At 39.8% G+C, this 17,052-nt stretch overlaps 1 protein-coding gene across 3 annotated transcripts in view; it reads left to right on the forward strand.

Moving 5' to 3' along the window:
- The window catches only part of ARHGAP10 (Rho GTPase activating protein 10), a 251,677-nt gene that overhangs the window by 104,854 nt on the left and 129,771 nt on the right, over positions 1 to 17,052 (forward strand). For 2 of the 3 annotated variants that reach the window (XM_033135262.1, XM_033135265.1), the window contains 4 exons: positions 450 to 554; positions 3,622 to 3,751; positions 4,614 to 4,720; positions 6,519 to 6,613. In XM_033135262.1, the coding sequence (XP_032991153.1) occupies positions 450 to 554; positions 3,622 to 3,751; positions 4,614 to 4,720; positions 6,519 to 6,613 (437 nt within the window). The remainder of the gene's footprint in view (positions 1 to 449; positions 555 to 3,621; positions 3,752 to 4,613; positions 4,721 to 6,518; positions 6,614 to 17,052) is intronic. The other variant, XM_033135263.1, reaches the window with a different exon arrangement.

Below are 17,052 nucleotides of genomic sequence, written 5' to 3' on the forward strand. Positions count from 1 at the left end.
GTACCCCCCTGCCTCTGCCCCTCTCTGCCCGGTCACCACTGAATGTCCTGGTCAGCAAAGCAGGGAGGTTGCCCTGGATATGCTGTTAGCTCTTTGATTCTGTGATTTCATGTTCCTTATAGCTTCTATTGACCTACAGTGAAAGGTTTCAGTTATAAATGAATGTAGGCATTCTTAATTAAAGGCAACATTTCTTCTAAACAGCATATTATAAGAGCTGTATAATGGCACTGCTATTTAAAGAAAAATTATAAAGCCTTCATTTTTTATAAGGACAAATGAATAAATAATATACAGCTAGGTTTAATTGAATTCTAGTGACTTCCTTTTAATTATTTTACTTCGGTAGAATCACAGTGAGATGTGGGCGTGGGGATAAGTGGCTGTTTTTATTCTCCCCCTCCCCACCCCGAGTTTTTTTGTGCTAATGTCACTCTTCTTTGTCTTAGATGCTGTCATTTTTTCAGGGAATGTTTACTTTCTATCATCAAGGCCATGAACTTGCCAAAGACTTCAATCACTACAAAATGGAACTACAGATCAACATTCAGAATGTAAGGAAATGAAAGCTTTCTGGTATACCAGGTGTTTGAGATATGAATTTTGAACTGCTCACTTCGATGAAAAGCCTTGCACTAAGACCAGTCTGATCTCTTGGTACCGAGAAGCTAAGGCTGCATTGCCACCTTCTGGTTGCTTCTCAGGGTAGCACACTCCTCTCCAACTGGGCGAGGCTCAGGGAATTCTGCCACCTGGTGGCTCTTTTTTTATTCCATGTAATTTATTTTTCTATGGTTTTCAGAAAAGTCACTAAGTATGTTTTTATAATCAAAAGTCACATAATTTGTTTATTTTTAATTTTTAGTTCTCCAGTTTTATTGAGATATAATTGACAGACAACACTGTATAAGTTTAAGGTCTGTAACATAGTGACTTGACTTACATACATGGCAAAATGATGGCCACAGTAAGCTTAGTTAATGTCCGTCACCTTATACAGTTACCCCGCCCATTTTTTTCCTTGTGGTGAGAAATCTTAGGATCTGCTCTTCTATCAGCTTTTAAATATGCTATACAGAACTGTGAACTATAGTCATACTGCACTTTTTGTAGCAGTTCTAAGGATAAGCTTTGTAATGTAACTGTGAGTCCTCTATGTAAAAACCAGACAAAAGAGCTTTCTACTTTAGATTTAAGGCAGTTCAATTATAATGATCTGGGTTTTTTCTCTTGTACCTGTAGATCTTACTTGAATTTTATTCCCAGGTAGACTTATGGCACGAGGAATTTTTTCCCTGTGTTTTAGGCATATTCACTAATGTATTGCGTTCACAGTTGCTGTTTGCTTTATTTTTGTGGAAAATATAGGCTTTTGATTAGGTCTTGGAGAGAGAGATTTTTGGAGAACTTTATCTGTTAAACAGTATAATGTATGTGATTTTGATCAGAAGGTGGTAGATGTGTTTCTTCTCAATACTGTAGTTGATTTTGGAAGTGAAAAGCGATTCAGGTTATGTTTAGTATAATTTTAGGCCTTGTTAGAAAGACAGTGAATTTTGGGACAAAGTCTTAGTGTACACTCAAGTAGAGTGAATAGGAATCATTCAAGTAGAAGAATAGGAATCTCTGTGCTGTTTGCTGCCTGACTTTAAATTTCTTAAAATCTTAGAAATTGAGTATGAATGGTTTTTGTGTAGGTTTTGTTGCTATGCTTTTTAGTTCTCTACACTTGGGAATATAGGTAATAAAATCTCTTGAATTTTGTAAATCGTGTCAGTTTGTATTTGTACATTGTTTAGACATTCAACTGGATTAAATGACTAAAAGAGTAAGTCCCCCTTCCCGTCAATGCATATAATGTAACAGAATTTTAAAAAATAACACAATGTATATATAGATTAGTCCTAAGTTCAAAATATCTCTGTAGGTAGTAGAGTATTTAGTCCAGTGGTTCTGCTACTTTTCAGGATACTTTTGCAGGCAGCAGAATACAGTGTTGTAAAAAGGGCATTACATAGTTTAGAAGATTAGATTATTATCCTGATTTCTTCCCTGCACTGACTGGCTGTCTAACTGGTGGAAATTCACTTTTTCTGTCTGGACCTCATCTATCAAGTGCAGGGCTGGCTTTGATGAGAACCTTCAGACAGAACTGGATCTATAGTTGTGGGGCCAGCCTCAAACGAGAAGGCGGGGCGGAGCCCCTTGTTAAACAATGAAGCATTTCAGGACAGCGGCAGAGCAGTAAGCCAAGTGGGAGATCTGAGCACAGGTCCCTGTGTGAATGCACAGACTGCACGCCCGGGAGGCCAGCTGTGCCTCAGCATCTGGGGTGACTGGGACAGAGAAAAACATCAACCCGGTACTCCTTTTTGATTCAGAAAGTAAGGGATTACTCAGAATTAGGGGGCGTGTCAGAAGGCACTGGAGCCAGCCAGAAGGGGCCCCACTGGTCTAACCTAGGACAATGTTAGAATTAGCATAAATAATGAGAGTATTGGATATAACTCATGGGGTAAATAGGAGTGTGTGTGTGTGTGTGTGTGTGTGTGTGGCATCTCTGTATATATGGCATGCACATATGTGTGTATGTATATATGTATATGTATGACACACACAGACACACACACACACACACACACACATACACAGATGGAGAGAAGTGAGGATTGGGAGGACTCTCAGCCAAGTGACGAAGAAGGACGATAAAGTCAGGGTATAATCAGTATTAAGATGGGGACATGAAACCCTGGGGACATGAGACATGGCTGGTGAGAAGAAACTGACCATCAAGAAATGAGTCCCACCTCTCTGGAGTCCTGTAAGTAGTCATTTTCATCGCAGCTCCTCCACAGTTTCACATTAGCAGTTTTTCGGTATTAATACAGTTATTTTTGAGGATGGGTGAAAGAGATATTCAGAAACTCACCAGTGCTGACTCATCAGTCGCTTAGGTAATTTTGTCACTTTGCCTTGTGTGTACGTTGTCAGTGTAGCCACTTGACAGAGCCAAGTTTCCTGTGGTTCAGAAATGTGCTTGGTCGCCTCAGATATCAAAGACATTATTTGTAGGTGAGATTTTTTTTTTCCTTCTTTTTGTGAGAAGAACTGTCATTTTCAAGTGCAATTGCCATGGCCTCAGAAAAAAATGACACTCATATTTATTTATTAGTTTACAAGAAGAATTAAGTTTTTTAAGATTCTGATCACTTACACGTGTTGCTAATATAATACCGATAATGAATCAGATTGATTGTTGCAAAGGGAAGACCTCCCAGATGGATATTTTATGACCTATTTTTCTTTCAATTCTAAGATTTAGTAATATTGTGTGAGTTGGATGCAGAGATTCTTATGTTGAATAATATAATTATTTTTGATGTTAGCAAGGTTCAAAAATAAATAACCCCCAGTTAACTTGACTCCTCTGCTAGCTACTTTACCACTATGTTTTATTTTCTTTTCTCAACAAAGAGACACACTGGAAAGGATGGGTGTGTTTTGAGAAATTAATAGAAGAATGCTACAAATTTAATTATAGTTATCCAGAGACTTAAAAACATACATGAAAAAAATGATGTAAGAACTTAAAACTTACGTGTGTTTTTTAATCTCTTTCAGACGAGGAATCGTTTTGAAGGAACACGGTCAGAAGTGGAAGAGCTTATGAACAAAATCAGACAGAATCCCAGAGACCACAAACGAGCAAGTCAGTTCACAGCAGAAGGCTACCTGTATGTACAGGAAAAAAGTAAGAGGCCTCCAATAGTAGTAAAGAGCGCATTAAAAATTATTTTCAAACCTCTTAGTGTAATTACTCTGACATTTTTGAAATAATGATTCCTACCACTTTCTTTGCCCCCTCCTATCCTAGAAGGTGTATTTTACATTTTTGGGGAAGACACATTCCTGCTTTAGGGAGGGGGCAGGGAGGTTAGGAACTCTGTGAGCACCTTGCTTTCCAGCCACACCCTGAATCCTGCACCCCACTGTTAAAACTCGCTGGTAAGGGAGCCAGAACTTGGTGTGAGGCTGAAGAGGCAGGTTCTCTTTTCCTCCTTTTGCCTCACTCCATCCTTAGCACCAACACACACACACACACAGTTGTCCCTCAGTATCCTCGGGGGGATTGGTTGCAGGACCCCCACAGATACCAAAATCCTCGGTTGCTCAAGTCCCTTATATAAACTGGTGTGAAACACTGCATGCCACATGTGCATGCCCTCCCGGCCTCCCCCACAAGCCTGCTTCTCCTTGTTAAAGTCAAGAGGGACATGCTTGTCTTTTTCCTTCACGTCCTTTCTTTCCACACCAATCTGAGATAGTTTGTTCTTACTGTAATTATCAGGTTGATTGCAGATGGCTATAAACTATGTCTTTAAGTCCCTTCTGTGTTGCTGAAAACTAATGGGACCTTTTCTCCAGTGATCTTTCTGAGCCTTCTTATTCCCCTCATTTTCCCTTTTTTTAGAACCAGCAGTGTTTCTGGTTTGTTTCCTTGAACTGTCTTAGTTGCTGCTTTATTGTTTTTTTCCCTCTTTCATGATGTGTTTGGAACTCGGCATATTTGCTTGTTTATGAGGAAAAATCGAAAGTTCTGTTTCTTATTGCAGGGCCTGCTCCATTTGGTTCCAGTTGGGTCAAACACTACTGCATGTATCGGAAAGCGGCCAAGAAATTCAACATAATCCCATTTGAGCACAGATCTGGGGGGAAACTTGTAAGTAATTTGATTTTACATTTTGTATTCCATGTGAGGGAGTCTTTGAAGGTGTAGTTTTAATGGTATTTATATTCATTAATGAGAAATACATTTTATTTTGTGTTTAGGATTAAAAGCTTTTTTGTTTTGTTTTGTTTCTAAATAAAATAGGCTAGAAAACAACAACACTTCGTGTTTTCTGATGTGAGTGCATGGGTTTTTATGGTCAAATTTTTTTTTTTAAGGTTAGAATTCTTTTATGTCCTTGTTATTGGACAATAAAATTAACACCAACAACAAGCTTTCAAGGGTCAGTGGTCTGACTTGACACAGAAAATCTGACGTGCACACAGATGTTCACACCCTGAAAACATAGAGTAGACGATCTACAAGGAATTTTACTGTTTTTCACTTAGACTTTCCAAGATCTGTCTTAGGTATTCCCCATTTAGTTCACTTCTCTCACCACAATAGCAAAAATAATGCACACTAGCAAGAAAAGAGCCAGGCGCCCATGGGTGTTGGCTCTGCAGGAAAGGTCATCTTTATATTTGTTTTAAATAGAACCTGCAGCTCATTTCATAGCAATATTCTGGAGTCTGATACCAGTATTGAACGTCATTGGTTAACACATTTTAGGAAAGAAGGTCAATTCCTTGCTTGCTGGGTGGATAGGCATGATTTTGTTTGTGTGAATACAGAACTAACCCAAGTTCACTCTCTATGTACATATACTTTGTAGCTTCCTGGAAAACAATATATATTTAAAGCAGCTTATAATACAAGTACATTTTTGTAATAATGAAATAGACTTGGAAACTTAGGGGTATGGGGCAGAGGAAGAAGTGGGGATGATACTCGGAGAGCTGGTAGGGTTAGGATGGAGTGTGAGGGTAGAGTCTGTTTCCTGTCAGAGCTAACTCACGTCCTAAGGTATGTCTGCTCAGTGACGCCTGTCTCTTTCAGCCACCAAATTAAAAAAACAAAAAAAAGTATTAGAATATAATGACTGTGATATTTGGAATGTTTGTATATTTGAATCTTTAATATTATGTGGAGATCCTCACAGTCTATTAGGTTGGTGCAAACGGAACTGCGGTTTTTGCAATTATTAACCTTTTAAACTGCAATTACTTTTGCACCAACCTAAGAGAAAATGTTAAAATATTCTATAAGTGTGAACTCAAGATTTTTTATGATTCTACTGAGGACCTGTGTTCCTGCATTGCTTCTGTCTTCTGTCCTCTACCTCCTTTTCATGCTTTTAGAGAGGATGGTTTAGTGAGCTAAAATGGTACCATAAAAAGTTAAGAAAAGATAATGCAGGATGGTTCTTTTAGGAAATATGGGAGCCACACAGACTCAGTGGTTCTGGCTTTAGATGATCATGATAGCTGATCTAAGGCCTTTTTAGGTAGATTCTGTAGGTCAAAAATGGTCACTTGCTGGCTATTTCATATGGCCTAGTATAATATGAAATAAAAACAAATTGTCATTCTTTTTAAAAGAGTACGGTAGAAGCATAACAAGTATTCTGGCACGTGGAAACTATTTTTGTTAATCCTGCTTTTAAAATTAGCACTCATAAGTTCTGGTTTAATGTTACTGTCTTTAAAGCAGGATCTAGAAAACCTTAAGAAAAGGAGAATGGCAGAAATGGTTAAGATTCTAAATAGTGTTTAAATAAACTAGTTGAAAGAGAATAGGATAAAGGAGACGTAAAATCTTGAACCTCCCTCACCCCTAATATAGGATGCCTCAGTGCAGACATGTTTGTGCTATCATTTTTGAGAATGTTTAAAATGATTATTTGCAGGGCGATGGAGAGGTGTTCTTTTTGAAAGAATGTACCAAAAGGCATACTGACTCCATTGACAGAAGATTTTGTTTTGATGTAGAAGCTGCTGACCGGTAAGTTACTGGAATTACTGGATTTCATGAAAGAATCATTTTTAAAAATGATTTAAAACAAAAATGGAGGTAAATTGCAATGGAGATTTCCAAGACCTGAAAGAATGTTATGTTATTACATTTCCAGTCAGTGTATTACTCACTGTGAGCTGTTTAGTCTTGGTCACTATGTTTAGCTGTGGGGCGATAGCTTAATCTTGGGTGATGTTTGGAGTCGTTCTAACCAGTGTCGTCAACTTACAGAATAACCTTGGAGCATTTCATGGTTGATCCAAGCCTACTGTGTGGCACTAAAAGACTGAGTAAAAGTGATAGCATTGACGACGAAGCTAAAAAGAAGTGGCAGTGGCTATCAGTCCAGAATGATACTCATTTTTGTGTGTGGGACTTTTCCGTGTACATACTCTGTATGTGAGGGAGGGTCTTAGTTGTGTTTTGTTTATTAAAAGAGTAGTGTTTTTTCTTATTGTATGCCTTTTCAGTTATTTAGTTATAAAAGAATCTTTGCCAGAGAAAAGGAAGTAAGAAAAAGAAAAAAGTTCACCTGTCAATTTTCTTGTCTGGCATTTATTCTGTGTCTTCCTGTAGCACCAAGGAAAATCATGGTACTTTGTGTGTGTGTGTGTGTGTGTGTGTGTGTTTCCTTGCAAGTTCTGGTTTTGGTAACAATAATCTTTAGATAAGACTGTGTCATATTTGTATAATACAACTTTATGAAATTTTTTTTTAAACAATAGTTCATTTCAGGTCAGGACCCAAGAATACAAAAATAATGGTTCCTCTTCCCTTAGATGACGTAACTGAGTTAATGGGGTTGGTGTAGGGAGGGAAGATTTGTGCTTTACTTTCCGGTAAACAAATTGAAAACCAGGCATATGAAAATATGCCCTTAAGCGTCATGATAAATTTGGCACTGCCATGAAAAGGACAGGTGGTTTAATGAGCTTTTCACCAAGATAGATTAAAAATGACAAAGGTTAAATTTCAAGCCAGTAAGGACTGGTTCAGAAATTTTGAGAAGAGGTTTTGGCTGTGCAATCCAACTTGAGCCTCCCATATTGAGCATGTGTTGAGTTCTTTCTAAGTGCCAGACAATGCTCTTCTGTGCTTTATCTCATTTAATGCTCCCCACAGCTCTATGAGGTCGATATTGTCCTTCCTGTTTTGGAATGGGGAACAGGGACATAGAGAGTTTGAGACCTAGCTACGATGTGAAAGAGCTGAGACTCGAACTCCTACATTCTGCTTCTAGAGCCCAAGCTCTCAACCACTGTGCTGTAGGCCTCAGAGTATTACCTTGTCATTGTGGTATTTCCTAAATAATTGATGAAGGTGAGTCAGCAGGGACGTCTACTAGAAAATGTGCTCCATGAGGTTCATCTGATTTGTTTTGAAAGCAGGGTATCTCTAGTTCCTCATACATTGTTTTAATACAACTTGTATTATTTTTTCCGAACTCCATAGTTTCTCTAAGACCTTGATCGTACCTAATGCTCTTCCTCCACCTGATCCTTCTGATGACTGCAACCTCTTTCCACCCCTCACACAGATTAACAGGGAAACTTATGGAGTTATTTTTGTCTAGTAAGGATAATACCTTATAAAGAGACTCTCAGAACTGGGGACGTCCTTAGAAGTGATCGACTCCAGTGGTTTTCAAAGTGCTTTCTAGGGAGACCCTCTTAAAATTTTCTGCATATGCAAAACACACACAAAAAAGAGTTTCCCTATTAAAGTGGGTAGGGTTCCTGGACTTCTACCCTTTCAGCTTCCTTCTGGCAGAAATATTTAACTATATTGATACCCAGAGCTTTTTTCTAGGAACTTGTGGCAGGGAGACTGCAAATCTATCATAGATGATTAAAGAAAGGCTTACGGAGGATTGGACATCTAAGTGGATAACTGAAAGATGATTTGCAGTCAGCTGGGCTTGAGACTTCACTTATATTTGAGGCAGAGTGAATAGCATGCGTGACGGCCTGGAGACAAGGGCATGACCCATGTGAGGTCCCCTGGGGAGGTCCCTTCACTGGAGCGGAGAGCCAGGGAGAGTGGAAGAGGAGGCTGGACACGTGGGCCAGGGCTTACCTTGTGGTGTGGAGCTTAATTCATTAAATGGTTTTAAGCTGGGCAGTGAGTGACATAATTATATTTGCTAAAGCTCACTCTGGCAGAGAAAGGTTCGGAGGTGGCAAGAGTGGAGGAAAGGGCCATGAATTGGTGTGGTGGCAGCGGGAACGGAGGCGAGGGGATCCACTTGAAAGGATTTTTAGACACATTCAGAACTAAATTGGATGTTGGAGTCTAAGGTAAAGGAGGAGAAGGTTTCTGGCTGGAGCTACTAGATGGCGCCATTTGCTAAGATGGAAAACCCAGGAGGGCTAAGGATGGAGGAAGACGATGACTTCAGTTTTGGTCATGTTGAGTTAGATTGCTATTCCTGCGGATCAGTCAGTGAGAAACCCAGGAGGATGCTGGGTGTAGCACTTGGCAGCTTCAGCAGCATTCGCCTTGGTCTTACCTTCTACCTCCTGCAATTCTCTGAGCATCCTGTGACTTCTGTGACAGTGGACCATGCTGGTGCTCCCCAGATTTCTGGGGTCTCTCGATGGTTGTCTTCTCTTTACCTGTCCATTCACATGCTTTCACCTTCAAAGTGTGTTTCTCTACAATCTGTGTTTCTCTTACCTTTTTTTTGTATTTTGAACGGCTTTTACAATCTTTAGCTCCTTACCTGGCACATCTCCAATTCTACTCCTTTTATAATTCTTGCTAAGTTCAGTATCACTTAAGATGATCCTTTTGTCCCTTTGCTTCTTGACTCCTTTGAACTCCTCTCCATCTGTCATCTTGTTCTTTACCCTACTACTGCCATTCCCTCTCATGATCATTCCTTTGGTCTTCTCTTCACGAGGATCTGCAACCCCCTCTATAATCTCAGTTGCAAGGCTCTCTCTTTCTAACACTACGTTCTATCCTTCACCGCTTACTCTTTTCTAATAAGTGTCCTTGGATTCCCCAAAAGGCCTGTAATCGGTTGCTTCTGCTGTTCCCCAGCCCCTGCACACCCTCACTGCTTTTCTTACCTGGTGTAAATTTCAGTCATTATAGTTGTTCTTTTAAAAACACTGAACTCCATTGCCCTTTTCTTCCTTTATTATACTTGTTGCACAACCCCGCTTAAGTAAGATTCAACTCTTCTCTCTTCCTAGAGAGACGTGTTCAACCGTATTCATTGGCATCACTTCAAATTCATGACCACCAGCCTCAAATAGGTCATTATATGTAACTACTAATCGTATTACATTTTCTTAGTTCCTTCATTGGCCTGGTTGATGCATATTTCATGTTTTCCTCTCTCTCTGTCTCTAATTCCTTTCCTGATGATTTTCTGTCCTATTGGGGGTATGTGTGTGTGTGTGTGTGTGTGTGTGTATGAGTGTGTGTGTGTGTGTGTGTGAGTGTGTGTGTGAAAACAGAATCAATCAGAAGAGATTGTGCATTGCCATGTGCTCACGTCGTCATCATGCTGATTCCCGCCTTGCCTCCATCACTGTGGGAGCTGTGTGTGTTCCTGAGGCCCGATGTGCCTCAGCTGTTTGCATTTCCTCCTCCTGTTCTCTCTCTGCTGATCCAGAACAGCCCCCAAGCCATTCTTCCTTTTTTCTCTTATTAACATTAGTTTTGCCCTTCCTACTGGATTATTCCCATCAGCATACAAAATACTCTTATTTCATCCATGAAAAAACAAAAATACCATCACCATCACCAATGAAAATACCCTGTCTTGACCAGTCTTCTTTTTCATCTACTGCCCATTTCTCTCCTCTCCTCAACAGCAAAAATCCTTCAAAAAGCTATTATATTAAGGTCTCAGATTTCCTTCCTCCTCTTCTCTTTGGATCCCCTCCAATCAAGCCTTTGCCCCCACATCTCCACTGAGATTGTGTTTTTTTTCTTAAGGTCTTCATGCCCTCCATGTGCTCTGTCCAGTGGTCAGTTCTCAGGCCTCCTGTACTCCTGGCAGCAGCATCTGACGTGGCCACTCTCCTCCATGATGCGCTCGCGTTACTTGGCTCAAGGACATCATACCTGCCTGTTCTTTTGTTTTTTTTCCTGCCACCCCACTGGCATTTCATTTTTTAGGCTCCTTTGCCAGTTCCTCGTTTCCTAGATCTCTTAAAGATGGCATTCTCCGGAGCTCGGTCCTTAGATCTCTTCTCCCTAACCCTAACCCTAAGATTTTGTCCAGCCTCATGACTTTAAGTGTCACCCATATGTTGGTAACTCCCGAATTTATTATCTCTACCTGGATCTTTTCCCTGAACTCCAGGTTTTTATAACCAGCTGCCTGCTCAGTGTTGCCTCTGGGATGTCTAAGAAACATTTGGAATAGTGCAGAGGTGGGAGCTATTGTTTTTTGTCAATTTTCCAAGAATTCTTGGGAAAGAGAAAGAAAAGGTATACTCTATTGGATCCAACATTTTATATAGGTATATTAATTCCATCTGGCATATAAATACTAATATGTAAATATTTTTTTCCAAAATAAAACATGCTAATTTTACATTTTTTCTAAAGCTCTTTGGTTAACTTGGAAAAATAACTTTCTTTATGTATGTGTCTCCTTGAACTTTTAGGATCATGGCACTTTGCAGATGAAAAACAAACTCCTGTTGTCTTTGTTTTACTTCTTCATGTCTTAACAGGGAAACATCTATTCATATTCGATATTACCAATGGGTAGTGTTCGTGGGGGCCGTTGGGTCCTGCCACCTCCACCCCACTATCAATATGTTGTTGTTGGACTCTCATTTTTGGAGTAAAATCTAGAGAGGGCTACTGAGTGTACTTTGAAGTTTCTACCCTTTTTATGGGACTTTGACGGTATTATTTAATGAAAAGTTTGAATAAGGTAGGCTCTTCTCTTGTCTATTTCTCTGATTCCTGGCCGGGTAAATTCTGGGAATCCCCGGTAGTTTGTTCCTTGTCTGTTAGATTATGAATTCAATGAGGGTAGGAGCCCCATTTTAGTATTACTATTACTTGGTACTGCAGTACCAAATGCAACGTTTTGTATATGGGCATTCACCAGGTTTGTACTGGATTAAATGAAATTGAATTGCTGCTCAGAAGTGACAGAACTGGGATTAGATTCAATCAGGTGACTGTCAGTCAGCGTCCCTTTCTGTACCACACTGTGACACCGTGAGCTCCAGTGTTTTCTTTCCGCTTAAAGAAAATAAACTTAACCCATGTGGGAACATGTGGGTATTGCAAATGGGTTTCTGATGGAGTTCGTACAGAATTCCTATTGGGTACCTTCAGATGAAAAGCAATTTCACAATTGATTGTATATGTTTACTATAAATATATTTTGTTTTCTTTCCTGATATTGTTATTTTTTTCATCCTTTTGTTGGAAAAGTAGTCAGATAACATTGTGACAATAGGAAATACTCCATAAACTGCAAAATGGAGTCTTGGCTTGCATTTGATCTGTGTAGATATAAATACAGACCTTTCCCTTAATTGTTGCATGAATTCAGATCAGATTTGGTTGCATGTAACAGAAAAACTCAAAATAAGATGGCTTAAACGGTGTAAAAGTTGTTTTCCTCTTGTTCAGTAAGCCTAAAGGTGGTCAGATAAGGATTGATACCATGCTTTTTGGTGTCAGTTCCTGCTCCCTATTCTGCATGGTTTGCCTTCCTAGTTACTTTCGGCCCAAGAGGCCTGCTCTGATTTATCATATAGCATCATTGTCTTTTGTTTTAGGAACACTTTCCAGAGGTTGCACACACTACTTTTGCTCACTTACCATTGGCCTGATTGGAGCTGTATGGTTACACTTAGTTGTAAGGGAGACTGGGAAATGCTGAGGCTGGGAAATTGCTGTCTCTTGTTTCCAGATATCCATGTGCTGTTCTAATACTTGGGGAATCTATTACCAAGAATGAGGGGAGATGGGCTTGTGTGTGTGTGTGTGTGTGTGTGTGTGTGTGTGTGTGTCTCCAGTTAGCCATTGCTGCTTTCATTATCAATGGCTAGATGGATATGTGCTTCATTTTTCTCCCCTCAGTTCTCTAAAAGGTTACTTTGACTGTCTTAGCTAAGAAGTAGCATTTAAGGACACATATGCTAAGAACACCATCAAAAAAAAAAAAAAAAAAAAGTGAAAAGACAATTCCCAGAATGGAGAAAATACTTGCAAATGGTATATCTCATGAGGGACTTTTATCCAGAATATATAAAGAACTCTTATAATTCACAAATAACCCAATTAAAAAATGGGCAGAAGATCTGAATTAGACATTTCTTCAAAGAAAATGCACAAGTGGCCAGTAAGCACATGGAAAGTGCTCAACATCATTAGCCATCAGGGAAATGCAAATCAAAACCTCAGTGAGACACCACTTCACACCTACTCGGAGGACTAATGAAAAAGTCAGATCATAACAAGTATTAGTGAGGGGGTGGAGAAATTGGAACTCTCACACACTGATGGTGGGAATTGAGTTGGAAATAGTGTAACTGCTTTGGAAAACAGGTTGGCAGTTCTCCTAAAAGTTAAGCATACAGTTACCATATGACCCAGGAATTCTGCTCCCAGCTGTATGGGCAAAAAATGACAACCTATGTTTATGTAAAGACTCATGCATGAAGGTTCATAGCAGCATCATTCATACTAGCCAAGAAGTGGAAACAACCCAACTGTTTATCAGCTGATGAATGGATAAAGTGTGGTTTATATCCATACAGCGAAATACAACTTGGCAATGAAAACGAATGAAGAACCAACACATGCTGCAAAGTGGATGAACCTTAAAAAACTGTATGCTAAGTGACATAAATTAGTCACAAAAGACCACATAGTGTATGATTCCATTTATATGAAACATCCAGAACAGGCAAATCTATAGAGACAGAAAGTAGATTAGTGGCTTCTTTGGGCTGAGGGGTTTGGAAGGGAATGGAGAGTGACCTCTAATGAGGTTTTTGGGGGGGTAATGAAAATGTGCTAAATTGATTTTGGTGATGGCTGTACAACTCTGAATATACTAAAAAGCTATTGAATTATACATTGTAAGTAGGTAAAATTTATGGTGTGAGTTATATCTCAAAACTTTTTAAAAAGGAACATAGCTACAAAGATATGCCTCACCATAATTAAAACAAGGTTATTAAAATGACTATAAACATCCATTCCACACCAGCCATACTTCAAACTCTGGGCTGCAAAAGATTTTAGGTTGGAGAAGAATATCTTGTAGAGTTGTTTTCCCCATTGCAAGCTGTGGTCTGTCAGGAGAGGCGGCTTTCTCCTCTGAAAGGTGAAATATTATACCCTCTGCCCCTGCCACACCAACTTTGTTATGTAACATGCTTTTAGCTTCATTGGGCGTGCTTGCCACGTGCCACACTGTGCTGTGACCCCCACACATTTGCTTAATAAACAATCACCATTCTGGGAAGTTCTCCCACACGTCGCATTCAGGCACCGCTTAAAGAAAATGCTTCCCATTTTGCTCTCATTAATCTGACATCTCAAATACTATATCTGGTTTGGTTTAGCCTAGTTCCTAATATATCGCTTTTGAAAGGATGGCAGCATGCATCTTAGTTTTCTAATTCACCCGTTTGTATTTTCATGATGATGATGGGAGGATGAAATCACCTATTTATCGTATCCGAAGCATTACGCGTTCTAAGAGTGCTTTTACACCAGGCGCTTTATTTAGCTTCTGTGTGTATGGAACTGTATACAGTTTGCCACTTTAGTTTTGTTTATTTACTTAGCAAGAAAGAACAACCACATTTAACACATGAGTAGGGGAACCTGCATATGTGAGAGGCACGAGGCACGAGAGACCCACAGGCACGAGAGGTTCCTTACTGTTTATCCCTTTAAAAGAGTGAGTCAAGAACATGTTTCCAGAAGCCCATGTGATTGGACTGAATAAGAGAATGTGTCTGTAGCACATTAGCTGCGGTAATATTTGTTTAAGTGTTTTATGGTGCATGTCATTTAGGCACCTAAACAATCGTTCACCGTGTTTGGCACTGAGGATACAAGACTAAACCAGAAACTAAAAGGGCTGACTGTGAGGCAACTCACAGACCCAGGAGAGTTTACAAGCAAATCACAGTTCAGAGGGCGGTCTGAGGTGCTTCGGGAGCTGAGGGGCAGTAGGGAGTGGGACTGGCTGGGAGAGCTTACTAGAAAAATTGATTATTAAATTAAATCTTGAAGATTTGGTACAAGTTTGGAAACTCAGGAAGGGAGGCCCAAGACCTAAGGAATCAGAAGTCTTAAGAAAACACGTTGAGATAATCCTTTATGTCACAGGTTCTCAACTGTGAGTGATTTTCTGTCTGGAAACATGTTGATTGTCACCACTGGGCTGGGGAGGGGTTGGGCCGGCTGTTGGTGCTGACTTCTGGTGTGGAGGTGGGCAGTGCTGCTAACTCCTCAGCTCAGCACCGGGCAGCCCTCCACAGCAACGCATGGTGGCTTCCTATGTGTCCGTAGGGTCCCTGTGGAGAAGCCCTGCTTTAAAGCATTTGATAAGACAACAACTCCAACAAATATTTGTGGAATCAAATGGAATTTTACCGTCTTTCTTTTACATGAATATATTTATGAGGTGTGTGTTTTAATAAAAACGTAACAATAGCTTAATCGGCTATTGTGCAGGGCATGGTTTAAAGCCAGAATGTGGAGGGCTCCGTGTGGCTTTATCCTGTCAGGGATGGTGCATTATTCATGAACTTGACTAAGATTCCACTGTAGTGAGAATAAGAAAGGGAGTTATTTTTTAAGAATTTTAGATGGAACAGGTAGAAAATGGAATGGATAGAATTTGAAACGGCAAATTGTATATAGACTTCTGTGGTTTTCATAAGTGTGACAGTTTGCCCTGTAGGTAGTATTGTTCATAGTGGCATACTGAAAGCCACGTTTTATATTGCTTACAATATTTAAATGGAAATCTGAGTGGACATTAATGTGAATTTATTCGTAAAATACATGCTGAAAGACTTTGGAGTGTGGATCATAGAAAAGTTCTTAGTGTTTCAACAAAGCTGGAATGAACAGTTGTGTACAAGAGTTTTTGTGCACTCATGTTTTCATTCCTTTTGGATAAATACCTTGGAGTGGGATTGCTGGGTCTGTGATTGTGTGTGTGTGTGTGAGTGTGTGCGTGCACATGCATGAGCACACATGCACATACCTATACATATATGTGTGTGTGTATATATGTGTGTGTGTATATACATATGTATTTTTATATATATATATATATATACACACATATATACACATACGCATGGTGTCTGACAATTCATGAACTTACCACCGTGCATTTGTACAAACAGCTCGGGAAGGTTTCATAACCTTGTACGTCAGTGTCTCATAGCTGTGTTTGTGTTAATGTGTGGTGGTGTCTTGCTGAGTGGCATTCATTATTGTTGCATGTTTTTGTGTGCCGTCGTGAGAATGTCAGCTTGAATTACAGCAACGAACAAACATTAAATTTATTGTTAAACTTGGCAAGCGTGGAAGTGAAATCAGGGACATGTTAGTCCAAGTTTATGGGGATAATGCCATGAAGAAAACGGCAGTGTACAAATGGATTAAACTTTTTTCTGAGGAGAGAGAATACGTCACTAATGAAGAGAGGTCAGGGCCGCCAGTAACGAGCAGAACTGACAAAAACATTGCAAAAATTCATCCAATTGTGTATCAAAATCGTTGGCTGACTGTGAGAGGCATAGCAGACCAAGTAAACATCAATAGAGAAACAGGAAAATCTTAACTGAAACTCTTAACATGAGAAAGGTGTGTGCAAAAATGGTCCTGAAGGAGCTCACCAACAAAAGCAAAGAAGAGTCAAAGTTTGCCAAGACCTTTTGGAGAGGCAAGATGATGTTTTGGGTGGTATTATAACTGGTGATGAAACATGGGTGTACCAATACGACCCTGAAACAAAGCGTCAAAGTGCACAATGGAAGTCAGCCAGTTCTCCACGACCAAAAAAGTTCTGTCAGTCCAAATCAAGAGTCAAAACAATGTTGTTAACCTTCTTTGATATCAAAGGGATTATTCATTACGAATTTGTACCAGCTGGACAAATAGTTAACCGGGTTTACTATTTGGAAGTGCTGAAATGGCTGCGTGAAAAAGTTAGACGAAAACGACCTGAACTTTTCTCTGACAATTCATGGCTCTTGCATCTCGACAATGCACCAGCTCACACGGCACTGTCTGTGAGGGAGTTTTTAGCCAGTAAACAGATAACTGTATCGGAACACCCTCCCTACTCACCTGATCTGGTCCCCAATGACTTCTTTCTTTACCCAAAGAGAAAGGAAATATTGAAAGGAGGACATTTTGATGACATTCAGGACATCAAGGGCAATATGACGAAAGCTCTG

This window comes from Rhinolophus ferrumequinum, chromosome 18 (assembly GCF_004115265.2).
Source record: "Rhinolophus ferrumequinum isolate MPI-CBG mRhiFer1 chromosome 18, mRhiFer1_v1.p, whole genome shotgun sequence".
Classification (NCBI taxonomy): Eukaryota; Metazoa; Chordata; class Mammalia; order Chiroptera; family Rhinolophidae; genus Rhinolophus; species Rhinolophus ferrumequinum.